The following is a 19,684-nucleotide window of genomic DNA, read 5'->3' on the forward strand; positions in this document are numbered from 1 at the left end:
GCAACGGGAATTCCACTGTTAAATGCAGAGGGGAGAGCAGATAGGTGGAAAGAATACATTGAAAGCCTCTATGAGGGTGACGATTTGTCTGATGTGATAGAAGAAGAAACAGGAGTCGATTTAGAAGAGATAGGGGATCCAGTATTAGAATCGGAATTTAAAAGAGCTTTGGAGGACTTACGGTCAAATAAGGCAGAAGGGATAGATAACATTCCATCACAATTTCTAAAATCATTGGGGGAAGTGGCAACAAAACGATTATTCACGTGGGTGTGTAGAATATATGAGTCTGTCGATATACCATCTGACTTTCGGAAAAGCATCATCCACACAATTCCGAAGACGGCAAGAGCTGACAAGTGCGAGAATTATCGCACAATCGGCTTAACGGCTCATGGATCGAAGCTGCTTACAAGAATATTATATAGAAGAATGGAAAAGAATATTGAGAATGCGGTAGGTGACGAACAGTTTGGCTTTAGGAAAAGTAAAGGGACGAGAGAGGCAATTCTGACGTTACAGCTAATAATGGAAGCAAGGCTAAAGAAAAATCAAGACACTTTCATAGGATTTGTCGACCTGGAAAAAGCATTCGACAATATAAAATGGTGCAAGCTGTTCGAGATTCTGAAAAAAGTAGGGGTAAGCTATAGAGAGAGACGGGTCATATACAACATGTACAACAACCAAAAGGGAATAATTAGAGTGGACGATCAAGAACGAAGTGCTCGTATTAAGAAGGGTGTAAGACAAGGCTGTAGCCTTTCGCCCCTACTCTTCAATGTGTACATCGAGGAAGCAATGATGGAAATAAAAGAAAGGTTCAGGAGTGGAATTAAAATACAAGGTGATAGGATATCAATGATACGATTCGCTGATGGCATTGCTATCCTGAGTGAAAGTGAAGATGAATTAAATGATCTGCTGAATGGAATGAACAGTCTAATGAGTACACAGTATGGTTTGGGAGTAAATCGGAGAAAGACGAAGGTAATGAGAAGTAGTAGAAATGAGAACAGCGAGAAACTTAACATCAGGATTGATGGTCACGAAGTCAATGAAGTTAAGGAATTCTGCTACTTAGGCAGTAAAATAACCAATGATGGACGGAGCAAGGAGGACATCAAAAGCAGTCTCGCTATGGCAGAAATGGCATTTCTGGCCAAGAGAAGTCTACTAATATCAAATACCGGCCTTAATTTGAGGAAGAAATCTCTGAAGATGTACGTCTTGAGTACAGCATTGTATGGTAGTGAAACATGGACTGTGGGAAAACCGGAACAGAAGAGGATCTAAGCATTTGAGATGTGGTGCTATAGACGAATGTTGAAAATTAGGTTGACTGATAAGGTAAGGAATGAGAAGGTTCTCCGTAGAATCGGCGAGGGAAGGTATATATGGAAAACACAGACAAGAAGAAGGGACGGGATGGTAGAGATCTGTTAAAATATTACGGAATGACTTCCATTGTACTAGAGGGATCTATAGAGGGCAGAAACTGTAGAGGAAGATAGAAATTGGAATACCTCAAGCAAATAATTGATTACATACGTTGCAGTTCTGCTCTGAGATGAAGAGGTTTTGCATAGGAGAGGAACTCGTGGCAGACAGCATCAAACCAATCAGAAGACTGATGATTCAAAAAAAGAAAAGTTCGCAGTGAAAGGATGTATGGTGTTAGTGGTCAGATTTGTGATACCTACAAACGCTAAGTCGAAGATTAATAAAAAAATATCTATATTAAGAAACGTGTAACTCAGTGTTGTTCTACTTTTACAGAGAGGAATGAATGAGGGAAGTGAGCGGAGATTTGAGAACAGAAAAAAGAGTTAAAGGAGGAAATATACCAATCATAAGATTAGCATGGAAAGTAACCACTCTGGTTGCAAACAAGAAAGAATTGAACTCCTTCTGAATGGAAGATTTTGCACATAGAGCGAGTTAGAAGGAAAAAGCGTAAGATGAAGGTTTAGAAGGAGATCAGTGACTGCATTAATTCTGAGAAAACATAGTAGTAGAATAAATGAAAGAATACCCTACCACGAATGAAGTGTATATAGGACAGTCGAAGTACGACCTATCGTTGAAGTATATCCGTTAGGCTGGTGATAAATTTTTTCCAAGACCCATAATCGTATCGCAAAAAGTGTACACCTGGAGCAGGGTATTACGTGGTAGTGAAAAGTTTGTTATTTGGCACCCGCAGAAGGAGATAGTAGACGAATTTGCATTGTAGAACTGACGAGGGCACTGACGATTACGGAAACAGATATAACACAAAAATATAGAGATACTTTAAAGATTAGGCGACGAAGTAAGTCAATCACAAGAAGGGTCAGTCGACATGAGGCACGGACCAAGAACAGTTAGCTTTGTCAGTAAAGAAACCTTAGACAGGAGAAACAGAAAGACTGTGAGGTACAAAACGCATTATAGTGGATATTCACAAGTACAGATGACAACACTGCGAGACAGAAAAACATGGAAGACGGCAAAATAACAGTGGAAAGATCTTTAAGATAATGAAAGATCCATCCGGTGCAAGCATGAGCTGTGTAGGGTCGCATGGACTGACCCCGTTTCGGAATGCAGACCCACATTATCTCGGCAATTGGAACGCCGCGGTGTGTTGTCTGTAGCGATGCATTATGAACACTATTGTCGCTGCACCTCAATAGGTCCCGTGAGACTGAGTACATTCTAGTTCAGATCTCTCTATAGCGATAGGGGCCAGAGAGATAACGGGAATCGATACAGGTTTATACCGCTGCGCAAACTGCTGGACTAGGTACACAAAATTAGCCGCGTTACGTACGGAGCAGTGACGGCAAATGTTTAATGACGATCGACGTACTCTGAGGGAACAGTCCGCCGTACACTGTAACGCACCCGCTACTATGTGGCTACTCGCACAGTTGTGCACGCGGATTTTCTGTTAGGTACACAACAAAGACATTTGACGTACATTTCTGCTTTTTACTATGAATACTCCAAGCGAGTTACCAAGCATAAAACTCATTCGGATAAATACACATACTATACAGTAAATATTATTGTAGTAGGCTCGCAGAACGAACCGGTTTTGAACTTTAACCAAGCTGAACATTTCTCTATGTATAAACATCTCAAATGTTCAAATAACTTACGGGAATGCAACCGGGTGACGTCGTCGTCAATCGCTGATATTTCGACGGGTACACACCCTGTAATTTTCAAGGCAAAACTGCACGCAAGTAAATGAAGTGGCTTTTCATACTAAGTCAAATTGCCCTGGGGAAAAAATCATTTGAAATGAATTCGTTACACACCAACATTAGCAGCACGTGCCTCTCCTCCTAGTGTTGAGCGACTTATTTTGTATTTCCGTATAACATTCAGTCTCTTCTGAATCTCTTTATCGAAAAGTGATGCACTGAAATAACCTTATGTAAACTTTGTTCACTTCTTACATTTCTTGCCTGCTTTCCTTCGTATTCAGTCTGATGTAACTTCATTCTCTTCCTTATTTATACACCCAGTAACTAATATAAATAATTCGCTTTCAATGATTTAAGTTTATTCTTTTCCGGTATTTAGATTTTTCTCATTTAATTTGTATGACCTGAGCTTATTATAAACGCGCTGTTTTGAAAATGTATCTTGTAGCATTAGATAACGACCTGTGATCAATAGATTCATTGCATAATGCCGATCGTTTTGCTTAGTAACGCAACTCTTTTTTTTTTTTTTTATTTGACCATCGAATGTAGTATTATATCTCAACAGCAAAACTCAGTTTGTTATCTAACAGTGTTCACTCACTTTTGTTGTATACATTGTGATTAGTTTCGTTCATACTGTTACCTATTAACACAAGTCTGATCGAGGAGGCCATCAAAGACTGTGTGCATAAAACTGTCCTTCGTTGCAGTCAATGAGAAGGCAAGCTATTCCACAAATTTAGGACAGTTCGACGAGAAGCTGTAACTGAAGGGATATGGTCGATGAGAAGTTTTAACTGAAGGAGACAAAATTAAAATAACTGTCGCAGACGTTCATTGGAAACTCTGCAGTCGGTGACAGACCAAAGCTGTTTGTTGTATCACTAACATCTGTTAGGAATGTGACATCGGAAGAAATGGAATCCATCGATAAAAATACAATGGAAATACTCGTGGCTCTCAAACAACTCAAGAATTGTAAGTCCAATCACGGAAGAGATGCTTAATAAAGCAGGAGGTACACTTCTACACTATGAAATAAATGTCTCGAGGAAGAAAAGATTTCAGAATGATGGAAAAATGGAGAATTCGTTTTCCTCTCCGAGAAAGGTGGCTACAAGAACATCGATAATTACAACAACTTTAAACCTTTCTGTACGTTTCACAAACTACTAACAGAAATCGTTACCAACGACCTGTGTCAGAACGTTTATTTAAGCCAGCAGTACACACACTGACAGAGAAGTATAAGGGTTGTAATATCAGTCTTCACATGGCCCTCGTATACTACCAGAAGACGTTCAGCATCACCGAACCTGGGCAGTACTAAAGTTATACCAACATAATCCAACACATTTACGAGAATGTCTTCTCTACAAGTGAGAATAAAGGAAGACTGGAACACTGGAAAGGTTTCCGTGAGAAAATGTAACATAGACACAAACCTTCTCAACCATCTTCATTTCACAGATGATATCCTTTTGAGGAGTGGCACAAACAAACAGTCAAAAATTATCTGAGAAAAAAAGTTTTCCATTCTGTAGGCCTCAAAATTAACCTTCAAGAGACCAAAGTCCTGAGACCCGTCAATATTGCGTCTCCACTGAAAACCATTTTCTGGAAGTAGTAAACGAATACATTTATTCTGGCGTAAAATACAACTGAGGTAAGATAACCAGACAGTACAGATCATCCGGCAAACTGGTCTCATGTGAATGGCATTCGAGAAATTTTGTTACATTCTCCGCCAATAGATAAATCCTAGAAATTTTAAAAGGAAGGTTTACGACACATGCGTCCTGCTAATTACAAAATGCGGGCTCGGAACAGTGACGCAACAAGCAGCGCTAATCAACTTCGGGTCTGTCAAAGAGCAGCAGAGAGAGATCAAATCTTGGAGTGAGTCTGAGAGACGGGATCAAGAAGGAGTTAATAAGGAGAAGAGCGGGGAGCTCTTAGTGAGACTGAAGTGGCGCTGAGCAGGACAGGACACTTGTCCTGGAACACCTTCAAACGACCAAAACACTGATGCAGTGGCGTCCTATGGAGTCAAAGAAAAGTGTCGGACAATCTCTGGCGAGATGGAGAGGCGGCATACACAATGCCCAGCTAAGGCTAGTACAGAAAGATTTGAAAGAGGCCTATATGCAGCTGTGGATGTATAGAGGCTGAGAAGAATAAGAAATACCGTGTACTGGATAATCCAACTAATCAACCATGTGTCTAGCCATGGGACGGCGGAAGTCGGGGGCGGGGAGGGGGAGGGGGAGGGGGAAGGGGGGGGGGGCGGACAGGGAGCCTTGAGCGCCTCTACGGGAAGAGACAGCCATACCGTAGGTACAAACATTTCGGATGGTTGTCGATGGAGAGGCCAATTGTAGGGACAATAGTTTAATAAGTGGCTAAACTGGCCTTGTATACATACTGTTTATTTAAATTTGTTTCGACTCCTATGTCATTCTCTTCCTACGTACTGACACAGTAATCGGTTAAGGAGTTATATAAGCTATTGGGGTTGACGTAACTGTCACAGTCCGTTTAGCCAACAAATAATACATGTAAGTAGTAAATCAATATCTCTGTACTCAAATTTAGTGTGCTCACTGATGCTATATCCCAATAACATGGCAAATGTGAGAATAGTTGCTTTGTAACATTATTCAACGTGGACTTAATACAATGGCAATGTAAACGGTTAGGAAACTGAATCCGTTTCCAGAAGACATGAAGTTGTGGATAAAATATCCGGAGGTAAAATATTCCCCATTGGGATTCTGAGTGATGACTACTCATGACGACGTTTTCATCAAAAAAAAACGTGGACGTGGAATGTGGAATTGGGTAGGTAGGTTAGAGAATTCTAAAGGAGAGTTGGATGGGTTGATGTTAGGTATAGTGAAAAATAGTGAATGGCAGGATAGACTGAATTTTGCTCAGGTTGCTACAAGCTTACCAACACAAAATCGAATATGGGTAATGCAGGATTACTCGTAAATCTGATAATTAATGAGACATAGGGCAGCAGGAAAATTTCTGTGAGCAACATAGACAATGTATTGTCCCATCCTAGTATAGTCGCAAAGGCAAGACCTACTACACTAGTGAGAGTTTATGTGTCGACAAGCTCTGAGCTCTGTCACAAATGATGTAGAGACTGAATAGATGTATGAGATAAAAGAAATTATTCAGACAGTCAAGGGAGACGATGATGAAATTTTGATTGGCGGCGAATATGTTTGCAGATGATACAAGTATAGAAATAAACAAAAGCAGTAGCCATTTTATTGAAAAGGAAGGTAATGAAGTATTTGAAATTATCAACGGAAGGTTGAAGACATGCGAACTGTCATTTAATTTTAACCAGACTCATCATAACTAGTTCAGCACACCTCACAGAACTTTATAAACAAAAAAAACAAAAAACAATCGTCTCTAACAGTGATATACAAAACGAAAAAGATGTTACGTTTTTGTGACCACGAATAAATGACTCCCTTGATTGGAAAAGCCAACTGCTTAGAAATGATGAAATTCCTGAGGTCATCTACGTTTTCAGTATATATAAAGGATTTAAAAATGAATAAATCAGTCTATTCTGTACAATTACAGTCACCCATGAGTACTGGAACCATTTTTCGGTGAGCTGAACGGAACATGATATGTATTATTTCCTCTTTGCTGAAGTTTTCATGTAGCATACTTATGCTCAATGGTCCCTCAGCCTCCATTCGAAATTCGTTTTTTGTTAAAATTTTCGCCATCTCCTTGAGACCTGGAGGTGATTTAGAGAGCATGGGAATTTTCCCCTTCAGTCCCAGCCAAATACCATCACTCAAATTTCTTCATTCGTCCATATCCCTGAGTGATATGCTACAACAGAATCTAAAAGAAACCCACGCCTTGCATTCCTATACATACAAGAAATACCAAAAGTCAGAGCTCAGGAACGTCATGTTCATCATTGTCTTCTGTTTTGTCAATCCCAACAAAATCCACCGGTACCACACGTGCGAGAGCAGAAAAATTCAGCTTGCTATCTGACTTCACCAGTTCATCTCACTCGTGCAAGGGGAAGAGGAAATTGCGTTTTCAAAACTCTCAAGGAAAGGAGGTCAAAGGTTGCAGAAATGCGCTGGATGTTGAAGCGAAGCCTTCGAAGTCAAAAGAGCATTCATCATCACCTGAAGCTGGTTCAGAATAAGAAAACGTACCTCATAGTTTCTGACATATCAAATATTATGACCCTACTTCTACGAAGAAAAAGGAATGGTTTAGGAGTGATAAGTACAAGGAGTGGTTTCACGAAATTTGTGTGGGAGCTGCTGGTTGTAACCAATTCCGCTACGGGAAATGCATGCAACAACACTGGAACAGTTAAAATGGACAGTCTTCCGTATTGTGTAGAACTCTATGACAGTTTACAGTGAACCACATAGTCCTATTTACGATCCACATACCACCACAAATTTTCAGATTTTCCCATGTTACAACGTTTTAAATTTTGGTATTATCAGTGAGAAGAATCGACCTTGAAGCAATGTACGTTTAGCATACGAAACTTATTACTATTAAATTGGTGGATGAGTTTCTAGCGTGTTTATTCTGAATTTTGGTATCCCAGTTACTATGGGTTTATTTAATTGCCATTTTTATTTGTAGTTTACTGTTGCTATTTGAGTTTACACGTTCTCATTTTGTCATTTGGAGATAGTGAGTGGACTGTGGACATTAGAAAATGGAGTGCCAAGTGGAGACATCGCAACATTTCCGACACATTCTTCTGTTGAAGTTCAGTAGAGGGGTTACAGCAGCTGAGGCAGCCAGTAACATTTGCACCGTGTGTGGGGACAATGCCACAGGACACAGCACGAAAAGAAAATGGTTTTCTCGTTTTGAGGAGGACCGTTTTTGCATTAGTGACTCTCCACGTTCGGGAAGATCCTTGGGGTTTAATGAAGATCGTTCAACTACATTAATTCAAAATTATCCACGTCAGTGTACTCGAGAACTGGCAGGTGTGATGAACTGTGATCGTTCCACCACCGTGCGACATTTGCATGCAATGGGACTGTTCGAAAGTTGGGTCTGTGGGTATTACACGATCGACGCCCAAAATAAAAAACAATAGCGGGTGGCCACAGAACATTTCTGCTTGCTCGCCGTCAATTACCTCGTGAAAAATATCGACCATTCCTATCCTGAATCGTTACTGGTGACGATTTGTCTTTATGCTAATACACTACTGGCCATTAAAATTGCTACACCACGAAGATAACGTGCTACAGACGCGAAATTTAACCGATAGGAAGAGGATGCTGTGATATGCAAATGATTAGCTTTTCAGAGCATTCACACAAGGTTGGCGCCGGTGGCGACACCTACAGCGTGTTGACATGAGGAAAGTTTCCAACCGATTTCTCATACACAAACGGCAGTTGACCGGCGTTGCCTGGTGAAACGTTGTTGTGATGCCTCGTGTAAGGAGGAGAAATGGGTACCATCAAGTTTCCGACTTTGATAAAGGTCGGATTGTAGCCTATCGCGATTGCGGTTTATCGTATCGCGACATTGCTGCTCGCGTTGGTCAAGATCCAATGACTGTTAGCAGAATATGGAATCGGTGGGTTTAGGAGGGTAATACGGAACGCCGTGCTGGATCCCAACGGCTTCGTAACACTAGCAGTGGAGATGACAGGCATCTTATCCGCATGGCTGTAACGGATCGTGCAGCCACGTCTCGATCCCTGAGTCAACAGATGGGAACGTTTGCAAGACAACATCTGCACGAACAGTTCGACGACGTTTGCAGCAGCATGGACTATCAGCCCGGAGACCGTGGCTGCAGTTACCCTTGACACTACATCACAGACAGGAGAGCATGCGATGGTGTACTCAACGACGAACATGGTTGCACGAATGGGAAGCCGTCATTTTTTCGGATGAATCCAGGTTCTGTTTACGGCATCATGATGCTCGCATCCGTGTTTGGCGACATCGCGGTGAACTCACATTGGAAGCATGTATTCGTCATCGCCAGACTGGCGTATCACCCGGCGTGACGGTATGGGGTGCCATTGAATACACGTCTTGGTCACCTCTTGTTCGCATTGATGGCACTTTGAACAGTGGACGTTACATTTCAGATGTGTTACGACCCGTGGCTCTACCCTTCATTCGATCCCTGCGAAACCCTACATTTCAGCAGGATAATGCACGACCGCATGTTACAGTTCCTGTACGGGCCTTTCTGGATACAGAATGTTCGAACGCTGCTCTGGCCAGCACATTCTCCAGATCTCTCACCAATTTTAAACGTGTGGTCAATGGGAGAGGAGCAACTGGCTCGTCACAATACGCCAGTCACTACTCTTGATGAACTGTTGTATCGTGTTGAAGCTGCATGGGCAACTGGACCTGTAAACGCCATCCAAGCTCTGTTTGACGCAATGCCCAGACGTATGAAGGCCGTTATGACGGCCAGGGGTGTCGTTCTGGGTACTGATTTCTCAGGACCTATGCACCCAAATTGCGTGAAAATCTAATTACATGTCAGTTCTAGCATAATATGTTTGTCTAAAGAATACCCGTTTATCATCTGCATTTGTTCTTGGTGTAGCAGTTTTTATGGCCAATAGTGCATAATGAAAAGCAGCAACTCCCCACAAGAAAGACCTGCGCGGATCCACAAAATATGTTATGCATCTTGTGGAACACCGACGGTGTGATGTACTATGAATTACCTGCCCCAAGTGTAACCATCACTGAGAAAATTCTTTGTCAGTAACTGAGAGGTCTTGCAGCCTTAATTTAAGAACACCGATCTGGAAGTCAGCGAGAAGTGATGTTACTCCACGATAGTACCTATCCGCATTCTGACAGACTGACAAAAAACACTACACAGGAGTTGGGATGAGAAGTCACTCCACATCCAAGTTATTCTTGCACCCACACATTTTCACCTTTTCCGTTCTTTATCGAGCAACCTTCAAGTAACTTCCCCTCTGGACGAAAATAAGCTTTGAACATGGCCCAACGAGATCTTGGCCTGGAAATCACGAGACTCTTACAGTTGTTGAATCGGAAAGTTTCTCCAGCGTTGGCAGACTGTTGTAAATAGCGAAGGAGAATATATTACTGATAATTAAAGACTCTGTTATGTGTATCTGTAGCGTTTATTAAACATATGGTAAAACGCTACGATCGTATGCACCTACCCAATACAGAGGAACATTCCCTTACAGTCTATGACTATGGCACGTACAGCATCTACAATATTCCAAGGCAGAGTAATTGTGATAAACAATACAATATTGAACTACCTTTGTTTGGGATGAACTTCTGATATCACGTAAAATATCTGTTCAAACCTTCCACGGAACAATTCGACATTTGCGTAACAAGAATAGCACCATGGCCAGCTGTACCGTTTTCTTCTCCAGAGATTTCCATCAAATCTTACAAGTAATCGCAACAGGGACTAGAGCAGACCAAGTCAGTCCATCTGCTATTACCAGTTAGCATAATATGCTAATATAACTCCAAAATTAATGAAATGAATGAAAATTACAATACCGAACGGAAATTACGCAACAAATTTAGAAACTTTTATTTTTCAATTTATTTGCTTCCGGGAGGTGGTCTTTCTGCCAGTTGAACAGTGGAATGTCTGTTATTACGATGCGAATGTAAGGACAAATCATCATGAAGTTCACGAGCGTAAAAGTCTTCGAGCCCACCGGGAATCGAACTAAGGGGCTTTCACTTAAGAATCCGCCATGCTGACCGCACATCTTTCTGAGCCGTGGTAAAAACTGCTGTTTTGAAGAGCGCGCCGCAGTGCGTTGTGTGAAGCAGTCGCCTTCCGTTTCTGGCGGTGGCGCTGCTGTGGCAATCGCAGCTTTGGTGTCTCCCTCTGGTGGGAAAGTGGAAAGGCTGCCTGTTCACGTGCATTTAAGGGGCGCTATGAGCTCGGCAGTTGGTCAGTCGGAGTGAGGCTAGGTCAGTCTCGCGTCACCAGTTGCTGGTCTGTCTCTCGTTCGCGTTTGTGCGGCAGTTAGTGTCTGTCTGTCGTCGGAGTGCTTGTATGTCTGTCGTTGGATCAAACTTTGAAGCCAGAAAATGAGAGTCTTGCCACTGCGCCAGTAACAGAACTCAGCTAGTGGTCACCCGGTCGGGGCTGAGTTCCTGCATCTGAGTCTGCGCTTTAGGCCGCCAGTCTGCTCGAGTTGCTCGGGCAACGGTCATTGGCGGTTGGATGGATCGGTTGGTCGGTCGCGCACTGAGACACGAGACGACTTGTCCGCCTTGAGCGTCGACGGATGTGAGGTCCCCACGTGAGTCCAGTGGGCCGCGCCGTATAGAAGGGGTGGTGGCTCCGCGGTCAACATGAGAGCAACAGGAGTCAAACGACGACATCGGGCTGGCCGGTGCGAGCTGCGACGCCGTGAGACGGGAGATCGGCGCGCCTTCCTGCGTCCGTTGAAGCGGCTGGCAGCGGACGGTGCGGGAGAGCGATTTGGGGGTGCTGCGCTTGGTCTTCGCTACAAATTGCGGTTTATTAGAAATTAAGTGATATGTTGTTTCATTTACTTGTTAAATTCTACTTGTTTTCTTGGTGAGGTCACCAGCCGTTGTGTTTTGGGGTCGTCCCACCATTATTCTCTGTTTGCCCACCTGCGGGAAGGTGGTTATTTATAAATTGGGAGCTTCGTTTTACCCTTGTGGAGTAGGAGCGGGTTAGAGCAATCTGCGGTTCGGGTTGTCCAGTAATCCCCCTGTCAATCTGCCATACGTTACTAGCTGCCTCTGTCATGTTTGTCGGATTCGGTGCTAACAAATTTATTGTTTAAGGTGTTTAGGCCGAATTCCTGATATACGTATGTTTTTATTATGGTTATCATCTTGAGAGGCGGTATATGTGTAATGTAGAGCATGTTTGTACATTTTGCGTAAGACTGCATTTAATGGGTTTTTATTTAAATGGTCATTTTAGCATTAAAGTTATGACCCTTCCACCGTAAGGGGTTTTCTTAAAAAAAGAAAACGAGTTGCGTTTCCCGTGGCAAGTAATTTTTTTTAATGTGAGTGTTTTGTACCATTTCCATCCCTCCTATGGGGTCCATAGTTTATGTGTTTGTGTGAGTTGTTAAAATTTTTAGTTTGAAGTAATCTGTTGTGTTGCAGATTTGCACCAGTGTAGTCTTTCAGAGGATGTTGTGAGCGGTCGTGACTACGGTTGTGTTAAAAGGGAGCGGCAAAGTTCTCAGCCCAAGAGCTCATACTCTCAAAAAAAAAAAATTGTTATTTCTGCCTCTGAATAAATTGTAACTTGATATTTAAAGTGTGCTTCCTGATTACAATCTTTACATTTAAAAAAAAAAAAAGAAAGGGTTTTTAGGAATAAAATTTCCGTTTGTAGAAATAAATTTGTTTTCATCAGTTACCCACTGGCAACTACTTACACGCTCACATAGTGGGGTTAAATGTGTTAATGTTCTTGATCAATCGCTAGTAAATAAAGTAAATTCTTTAAGAAAAGATTTTGAAAGTAAATTCACGGTTCACTTTCGAGGTGCACTAAAATGTAGTCTTAAATCCTAAAACATTCTCGAACTTCTGGAATTCCTGGGACTGTTACATTGCGAGTATCGATGACGATAAGAAGGATACATAGTCGAGTTCCCAGTTCCTGGGATGAACTAACTACATGCATGATTAAGTTTGTATGGAACCCTCAGAGCGGGACTCCCACTAACACTTGTCCAGTTTTAGAATTGCTGTGACTGGTTAGCATCCAGGAGGTACACATCCTCTATCAAGGGACAGAAGTACGCATGTAGTTAGGTAAACTGGAAGAGAAAAGCTGGGATGCTATACTGTGTTTCAGATTGTGTAAGCTGTCCTCTTCGGTTCTCGAGAGCGGAGTGCTCGATTCGCTAAGGCCTGTGGTTTCAGGCGAGCTGTACGCACCCTGTTCGTGCAGCCAGGCGGCGTAGAGCGCGAGTCGGTCGGCGGTGGTGGGCGGAGACAGCGCCAGCCTGGCGAGCAGGCTACCCGCGCTGCCGCGGTCGCCGGCCTCGGTGTAGAGGCGCGCCAGCAGCCGCTGCGCCGGCAGGTAGCCGGGGTCGAGCCGCGCGCAGCGCTCCAGCACGCGCACCGCCTCCGCGCTGCGGTTCTCCCTCCTGCACACACGTACACGTACACACACACCAGGAACACACCTCATATGTGTCTGGGCAGCGCGAAGTGCGACGAAAAGTCGGAAAAAAGCACACCGGGGGCAACAGCCATCCGTGCAACTCTCCTACACCTCATAACTCTACGTGGTTCCCACAACTGACGTGAACTTGTCGTAGTGTTAGACTGCGCACAGAATAACGTGGCAGGTAGATGCTCAGCCGGCAGAGCAAGCGTCGGAGAGCGGAAGTGTTGGGGGTTGTACGTGGCCAGTCAGCGTGCTGTAGTGGGTTGGGTTGGGTTGATTCGGGGGAAACGACCAAATTGCGAGGTCATCGGTCTCATCGGATTAGGGTTGGATAGGGAAGGAAGTCAGCAGTGCCCTTTCAAAAGAACCATCCCGGCATTTGCCTGAAGCGATTAAGGGAACCCTAATTCAAGATGGCCAGACGCTGGATTGAATCGTCGTCCTCCCGAATGCGAGTCCAGTCAGCTAACCGCTGCGCCACCTCGCTCCGTTGCTGTCGGGGAAAGGTCGAGCGCCGAAGTGCAGTATTACTCTGAATCCTGTGTTCACATTTAAAATTAATAAGGAAGACCAAGAACGAAGTCCTCAGATTGAAAATTGCATTCAATCAACACATCATACAAACTATGACGAAATAAAAGAGAGTTTCAATAAATTAAAACTCAAGTTGAAAGGAGTTCAGTGATAAGATTTGCTGCTAACATTTCAATCATCATCTAAACTGAAGAAGAATTACAGCATGTATTGATTGGGATGAACAGTAATACACTAGTGGCCATTGAAATTGGTACACCACGAAGATGACGTGCTACAGACGCGACATTTAACCAACAGGAAGAAGATGCTGTGATATGCAAGTGATTAGCTATTCAGAGCATTCACACAAGTTTGGCGCCGGTGGCGACACCTACAACGTGCTGGCGTGTAGAAAGTTTCCAATCTATTTCTCACACACAAACAGCAGTTGAAGGGCGTTGCCTGGTGAAACGTTGTGTGATGCCCCGTGTAAGGAGGAGAAATGCGTACCATCATGTTTCCGACTTTGATAAAAGTCGGGTTGTAGCCTACCGCGAGATCCAATGACTGTTAGCAGAATATGGAATCGGTGGGTTCAGGAGGGTAAGATGGAACGCCGTGCTGGATCCCAACGGCCTCGTATCACTAGCAGTCGAGGTGACAGGAATCTTATCCGCATGGCTGTAACGGATTGCGCAGCAACGTCTCGATCCCTGAGTCAACAGATCGGGACATCTGCAAGACAACAACCATCTGTACGAACGGTTCGACGACGTTTTCAGCAGCGTTGACTATCAGCTCTGAGACCATGGCTGCGGTTACCCTTGACGCTGCTTCACAGACAGGAGCGCCTGCGATCGCGTACTCAACGACGAACCTGGGTGCACGAATGGCAAAACGTCATTTATTCAGATGAATCCAGGTTCTGTTGACAGCATCATGATGGTCGCATGCGTGTTTGGCGACATCGCTGTGAACGCACATTGGAATCGTGTATTCGTCATCGCCATACTGGCGTATCATCCGGCGTGACGGTATGGGGTGCCATTGGATACAAGGCGACATGGAGGTGAACACACATAGGAAGCGTGTATTCGTTATCGCCATACTGGCGAATCACCCGGCGTGATGGTATGGGGTGCCATTGGTTACATGTCTTGGTCACCTCTTGTTCGAATTCACGGCACTTTGAACAGTAGACGTTACATTTTAGATATGTTACGACCCGTGGCTCTACCCTTCATTCGATCCCTGCGAAACCCTACATTTCACAGGATATTGCACGACCGCATGTTGCAGGTCCTTTACGGGCCTTTCTGGATACAGAAAATGTTCGACTGCTGCCCTGGCCAGCACGTTCTCTAGATCTCTCACCAATTGAAAACGTCTGGTCAATGGTGGTCAAGCAACTGGCTCGTCACAATACGCCAGTCACTACTCTTGATGAACTGTGGTATCGTGTTGAAGCTGCATGGGCAGCTATGCCTGTACACGCCATCCAAGCTCTGTTTGACTCGTTGCCCAGGCGTATCAAGGCCGTTATTACGGCCAGAGGTGGTTGTTCTAGGTTCTGATTTCTCAGGATCTATGCACCCAAATTGCGTGAAAATGTAATCACATGTCAGTTCTAGTATAATACATTCGTCCAATGAATACCCGTTTATCATCTGCATTTCTTCTAGGTGTAGCAATTTTTAATGGCCATTAGTGTATGAATAAAGAATATGGTTTGGGAATAAATTGAAGAAATACGAAAGCATTGAGAAGTAGCAGCAACGAGAACAGCAAGAAACTTAACATCAGGGTTGGTGATCACGAATTAGATGAAGTTAAAGAACTCTGCTGCCTAGGAAGCGATATAATGTGCATTGACGGGGCCAATGCGATATAAAAAACAGACGAGCACAGGCAAAAACTGCATCACTGGCCAAGAAAAGCCTTCTAGTATCAAAAACGGGCCTTAATTAGAGGAAGAAATTTCTGAGAATGTACGTTTGGGGCAAAGCATTGTATGGCAGTGAGACATGGACTGTGGGAAAATCAGAATGGAAGAGAACTGAATTATTTGTGATATGGTGCTACAGAAGAATGTTGAAAATTAAGTGGACTAGTAGGTTAAGGAACGAGAAAATTCTCTGTTGAATCAACGATGAAAAGAAATATGGAAGACATTGACAAGACGAAGGGACAGGATGATAGAATATGTCTTAAGACATCAGGAAAATAGCTTCCGTGGTACTAGAGGGAGCTGTAGAGGATAAAAACTGTAGAGGAGGAGAGAGACGGAAATACGTCAATCAAATGACGTAGGTTCCTAGTGCTATTCTAATAAGAAAAGATGGGCCCCGAAGAGGAATTCGTGGTGGGTTGCGCTTGACTTCCTTAAATCACTTCAGACAAATACGGGGATGCTTTCTTTGAAAGAGCATGACCCACTCCCTTCCTAATCATTCCCTAATCCGAAGGGACCATTGACGTCGCTGTTTGGTCCCTTGTCCCATATCAACCAACCAACTGTGGTGGGTCGCATCAAATCAGTCAGAAGACTGAAACGGAAATTAACTGGAACCTCTCCATGCACAGATCTGCACGGTGACCATCCAAAAATATATACTGTCACCTCTGTTTTGGTTAGTATTTAGAAAGAATTCTGTTGGAAATGCAACAAAAGCAGGGATTTATTTTTGCAAGACTTGTTTACTTAAACTTCCAGAGAAGTGTCATGAAAGGCTAATTTTGAGGCAGGCCTAAATTTTTCTTGTTGACATGTTAAAATTTGCTTCTTTTGCGGTAACACAGCGGAGCTTACAAAATGTCACCTCACTAACGTGTAATGCAGACGCATTTACTTCAGGAACTGGGGAGCTAATTCAAAACACATCTTCAATACAAAAATAAACGTGTAATGTGTTCAATTACGTTCTCATATCAACAGCTATAGATGGCCCTTAACAAATTACGATCTTTCGTCGAAACGTCTGTATTAGTGGAATGACACGGTAGATAAAGAAGTTTCGAATAGTAACCATAAAGCAAAATACTCTTTGCGTGCTGTCATTTACCAAAATTTCGTTTCGATATCTAAAACCACTTAAGAGATATGAGAAATGTTATGAATGTTTAATTCCGGCTTTATGGTTGGTGTGACGATAGCAAATGAGTGCAGTACATAGGATCAGTTTTTATCGAGATTTATGACAGGTAGAGACCTACACCCAAGTCAAAACAAAAATGCAATATGTTAATTAAATTTCATACTATGTAATACGCACTAAACACAAAATCATAGCGACCCCTATTTTTCATAGCAAACTTTTTCAAATTTCGTGCAGTGTCTGACTTAAATTAAAATATCACAATGACTATGATCATTAGGAAAATTATGGGCATGTCATCATGAAACCAACATATTAAGCTATAAGTTTCGCAAAAATGAAATTTTTTACCGAATAATTTGTGTTAAATCATTCCAGATAGTCTGCATGGCGTGCTCCCCAATTCTGTCATCGTAGTGCATCGCCAACACGCCATTAGCGGATAAACAATGTCGGCTTCCCCTTGCAAAAAAAAAAAAAAAAAAAAAAAAACTGGTCACTGCACACCGGCAACCGTGTGTTGTACATATTCTGATTAAATTACTCAGAAGCGCTCTGATCTTGGAGACTCCCGCTCCTTGACATTGGCTAGTTTTGTAACCTTACTGTCAAATAATATGTACAACACGGTTAGGATAAACTTGGAATCTTTCTACGTCCATTATTCCCAACACACATTACGATGATCACCTTGTCCTGTACACTTTGTAAAGGGTACACAGGACACAGACTAGCAGTTAGACTCAAAAAGAATTTATCAGTGTCAACATACTCAGCGAAAAGTTCCACAACAATCTCAGCACTTGTTTCTCTACACTCATCAGATCTCTACAAATCACATTTTAGAAGAAGAGTGTCAGTAACTGACTCTTGCCACAGTGAGTCACAAAAACGTGTCAAGAATGAAAATGGAAAAAAATTGTAAGTGCCAAACCAGACATGTGTCAGGCGAACGAAAATGATGTGTACCTCTCTTTGTAACATTGAGAAGGTTACCTGTTAGAAAGAAAATACTTCATTATGAACGTTCTAACTGCTGTAGAAGGAAACTGACTGGTTGATGGTGACAACAACAGAGTGTTCAAAAGTTGTTTCTGAGAGAGAAGAGCCGGCCGGAGTGGCCCTGCGGTTCTAGGCGCTAGGGTCTGGAACCCAGCGCCCGCTACGGTCACAGGTTTGAATCCTGCCTCGGGCATGGATGTGTGTGATGTCCTTAGGTTAGTTAGGTTTAATTAGTTCTAAGTTCTAGGCGACTGATGACCTCAGAAGTTACGTCGCATAGTACTCAGAGCCATTTGAACCATTTTTTTTAGAGAGAAGAAAACAGCAACCACCCACTGTGGATAATGTTGTTTATTAACACAAATAGCGCCGTTTCTCCTTCGAACCAACAGGTTTATCTTCAAACGTATGTTACCCCTTTTTATTACACTTGTTGTTGTTTAAATTCGTTGTTCACCCTTTTTTTTTTTCAACAAGTGCAAATAGCTGTCTGAAGATAAACCTGTCGATTCGAAACCGATAGCGGGGCTAATTGCATAAATAACTGGCATTATCAACTGTGGCTTGTTGCTGTCTTGTTCTTTGATAGAATCAGCTTGTATTTTCTGTAGAGCCACCGTCTCAAACATGTCAGTTTTCAGCGAATTAAGAGGACGAAAGTTTTTGTTGCAACTACCATTAATACTGAGGCACTAAGTATTATTTGTGATAATATAAGAATAGAAATACAGCATTAGTTTTTTAAGTTGTAGAACAGCAGTCAAGAAAAACAGCTCTCATTTCATTTAAAATTTGGAACTCGACAAATTTAAAAGGACGCAAAATTCCCAAGTTTCGCGAAGTTTTACAGATGCTCGAAATTTAGTGTGATATTCATTGCGAGACGCTTTTAACAGTCCCCACAACGAAATTATGTCCCGAAATCTGTCAAAAGAAAAAGAAAAAAAAGAGATTCTGGTCTATGTAAAAAACATCAGCAACAACACGCAATCAATACCCTCATTGCTCGATAGCAATGGACATGTTACAGACGACGATTTCATTAAGGCAGAGTTACTAAACACCGCTCTCCGAAATCCTTCACCAAACAAGGCGAAGTAAATATTCTAGAAATTTAACCAAGGACAACACCGAACTTGAATACCTCAGCCGCAGATACCCTCAGTGTTGCTAAGCATCATGTAATAAACGCCAAGTCTTCGTTCCAAATTGTACACATACCAGTTAGATTCCTTTCAGAGTATGGGGAGACAATTGCGCCATACCTTGCTATTATGTACAACCACTCACTCGCAGGTAGATCCGTACATAAAGACTGCAGAGTTGCGCGGGTCACACCAGAGCTCCAGATATCAGATAGGAATAATCCACTGAACTGCGTCTCACCAACGTCGATTTGTAGCAGGATTTTGCAACATACGCTGTGTTCGAACGTTATGACTTAACACAAGAAATATGCTTTATTGACAAATAACACGTATTCATAAAATATCGTTCTCGTGAAACAAATCTAGCTCTTTATTCACACGAAGTAATGACTCCTATCGACAGGGGATGTCAGGCAGGTTCCGTTTTTTCTAGATCCCAGAGCGAGTCCTAATCGAATTGCATGCCTATGGAGTATTACCTCAGTTGCGCGACTGGATTCGTGGTTCCGCGTCCGAAAG

At 42.7% G+C, this 19,684-nt stretch overlaps 1 protein-coding gene across 1 annotated transcript in view; it reads right to left on the reverse strand.

Annotated features, from left to right (window-relative positions):
- LOC124623101 (protein O-mannosyl-transferase TMTC1-like) overlaps nt 1-19,684 on the reverse strand; it is a 195,129-nt gene that overhangs the window by 91,467 nt on the left and 83,978 nt on the right. The window contains exon 7 of the mRNA XM_047148892.1: nt 13,170-13,381. Coding sequence (XP_047004848.1) covers nt 13,170-13,381 — 212 coding nt within the window. The remainder of the gene's footprint in view (nt 1-13,169; nt 13,382-19,684) is intronic.

The sequence above is a fragment of the Schistocerca americana genome, chromosome 7, assembly GCF_021461395.2.
Source record: "Schistocerca americana isolate TAMUIC-IGC-003095 chromosome 7, iqSchAmer2.1, whole genome shotgun sequence".
Classification (NCBI taxonomy): domain Eukaryota; kingdom Metazoa; phylum Arthropoda; class Insecta; order Orthoptera; family Acrididae; genus Schistocerca; species Schistocerca americana.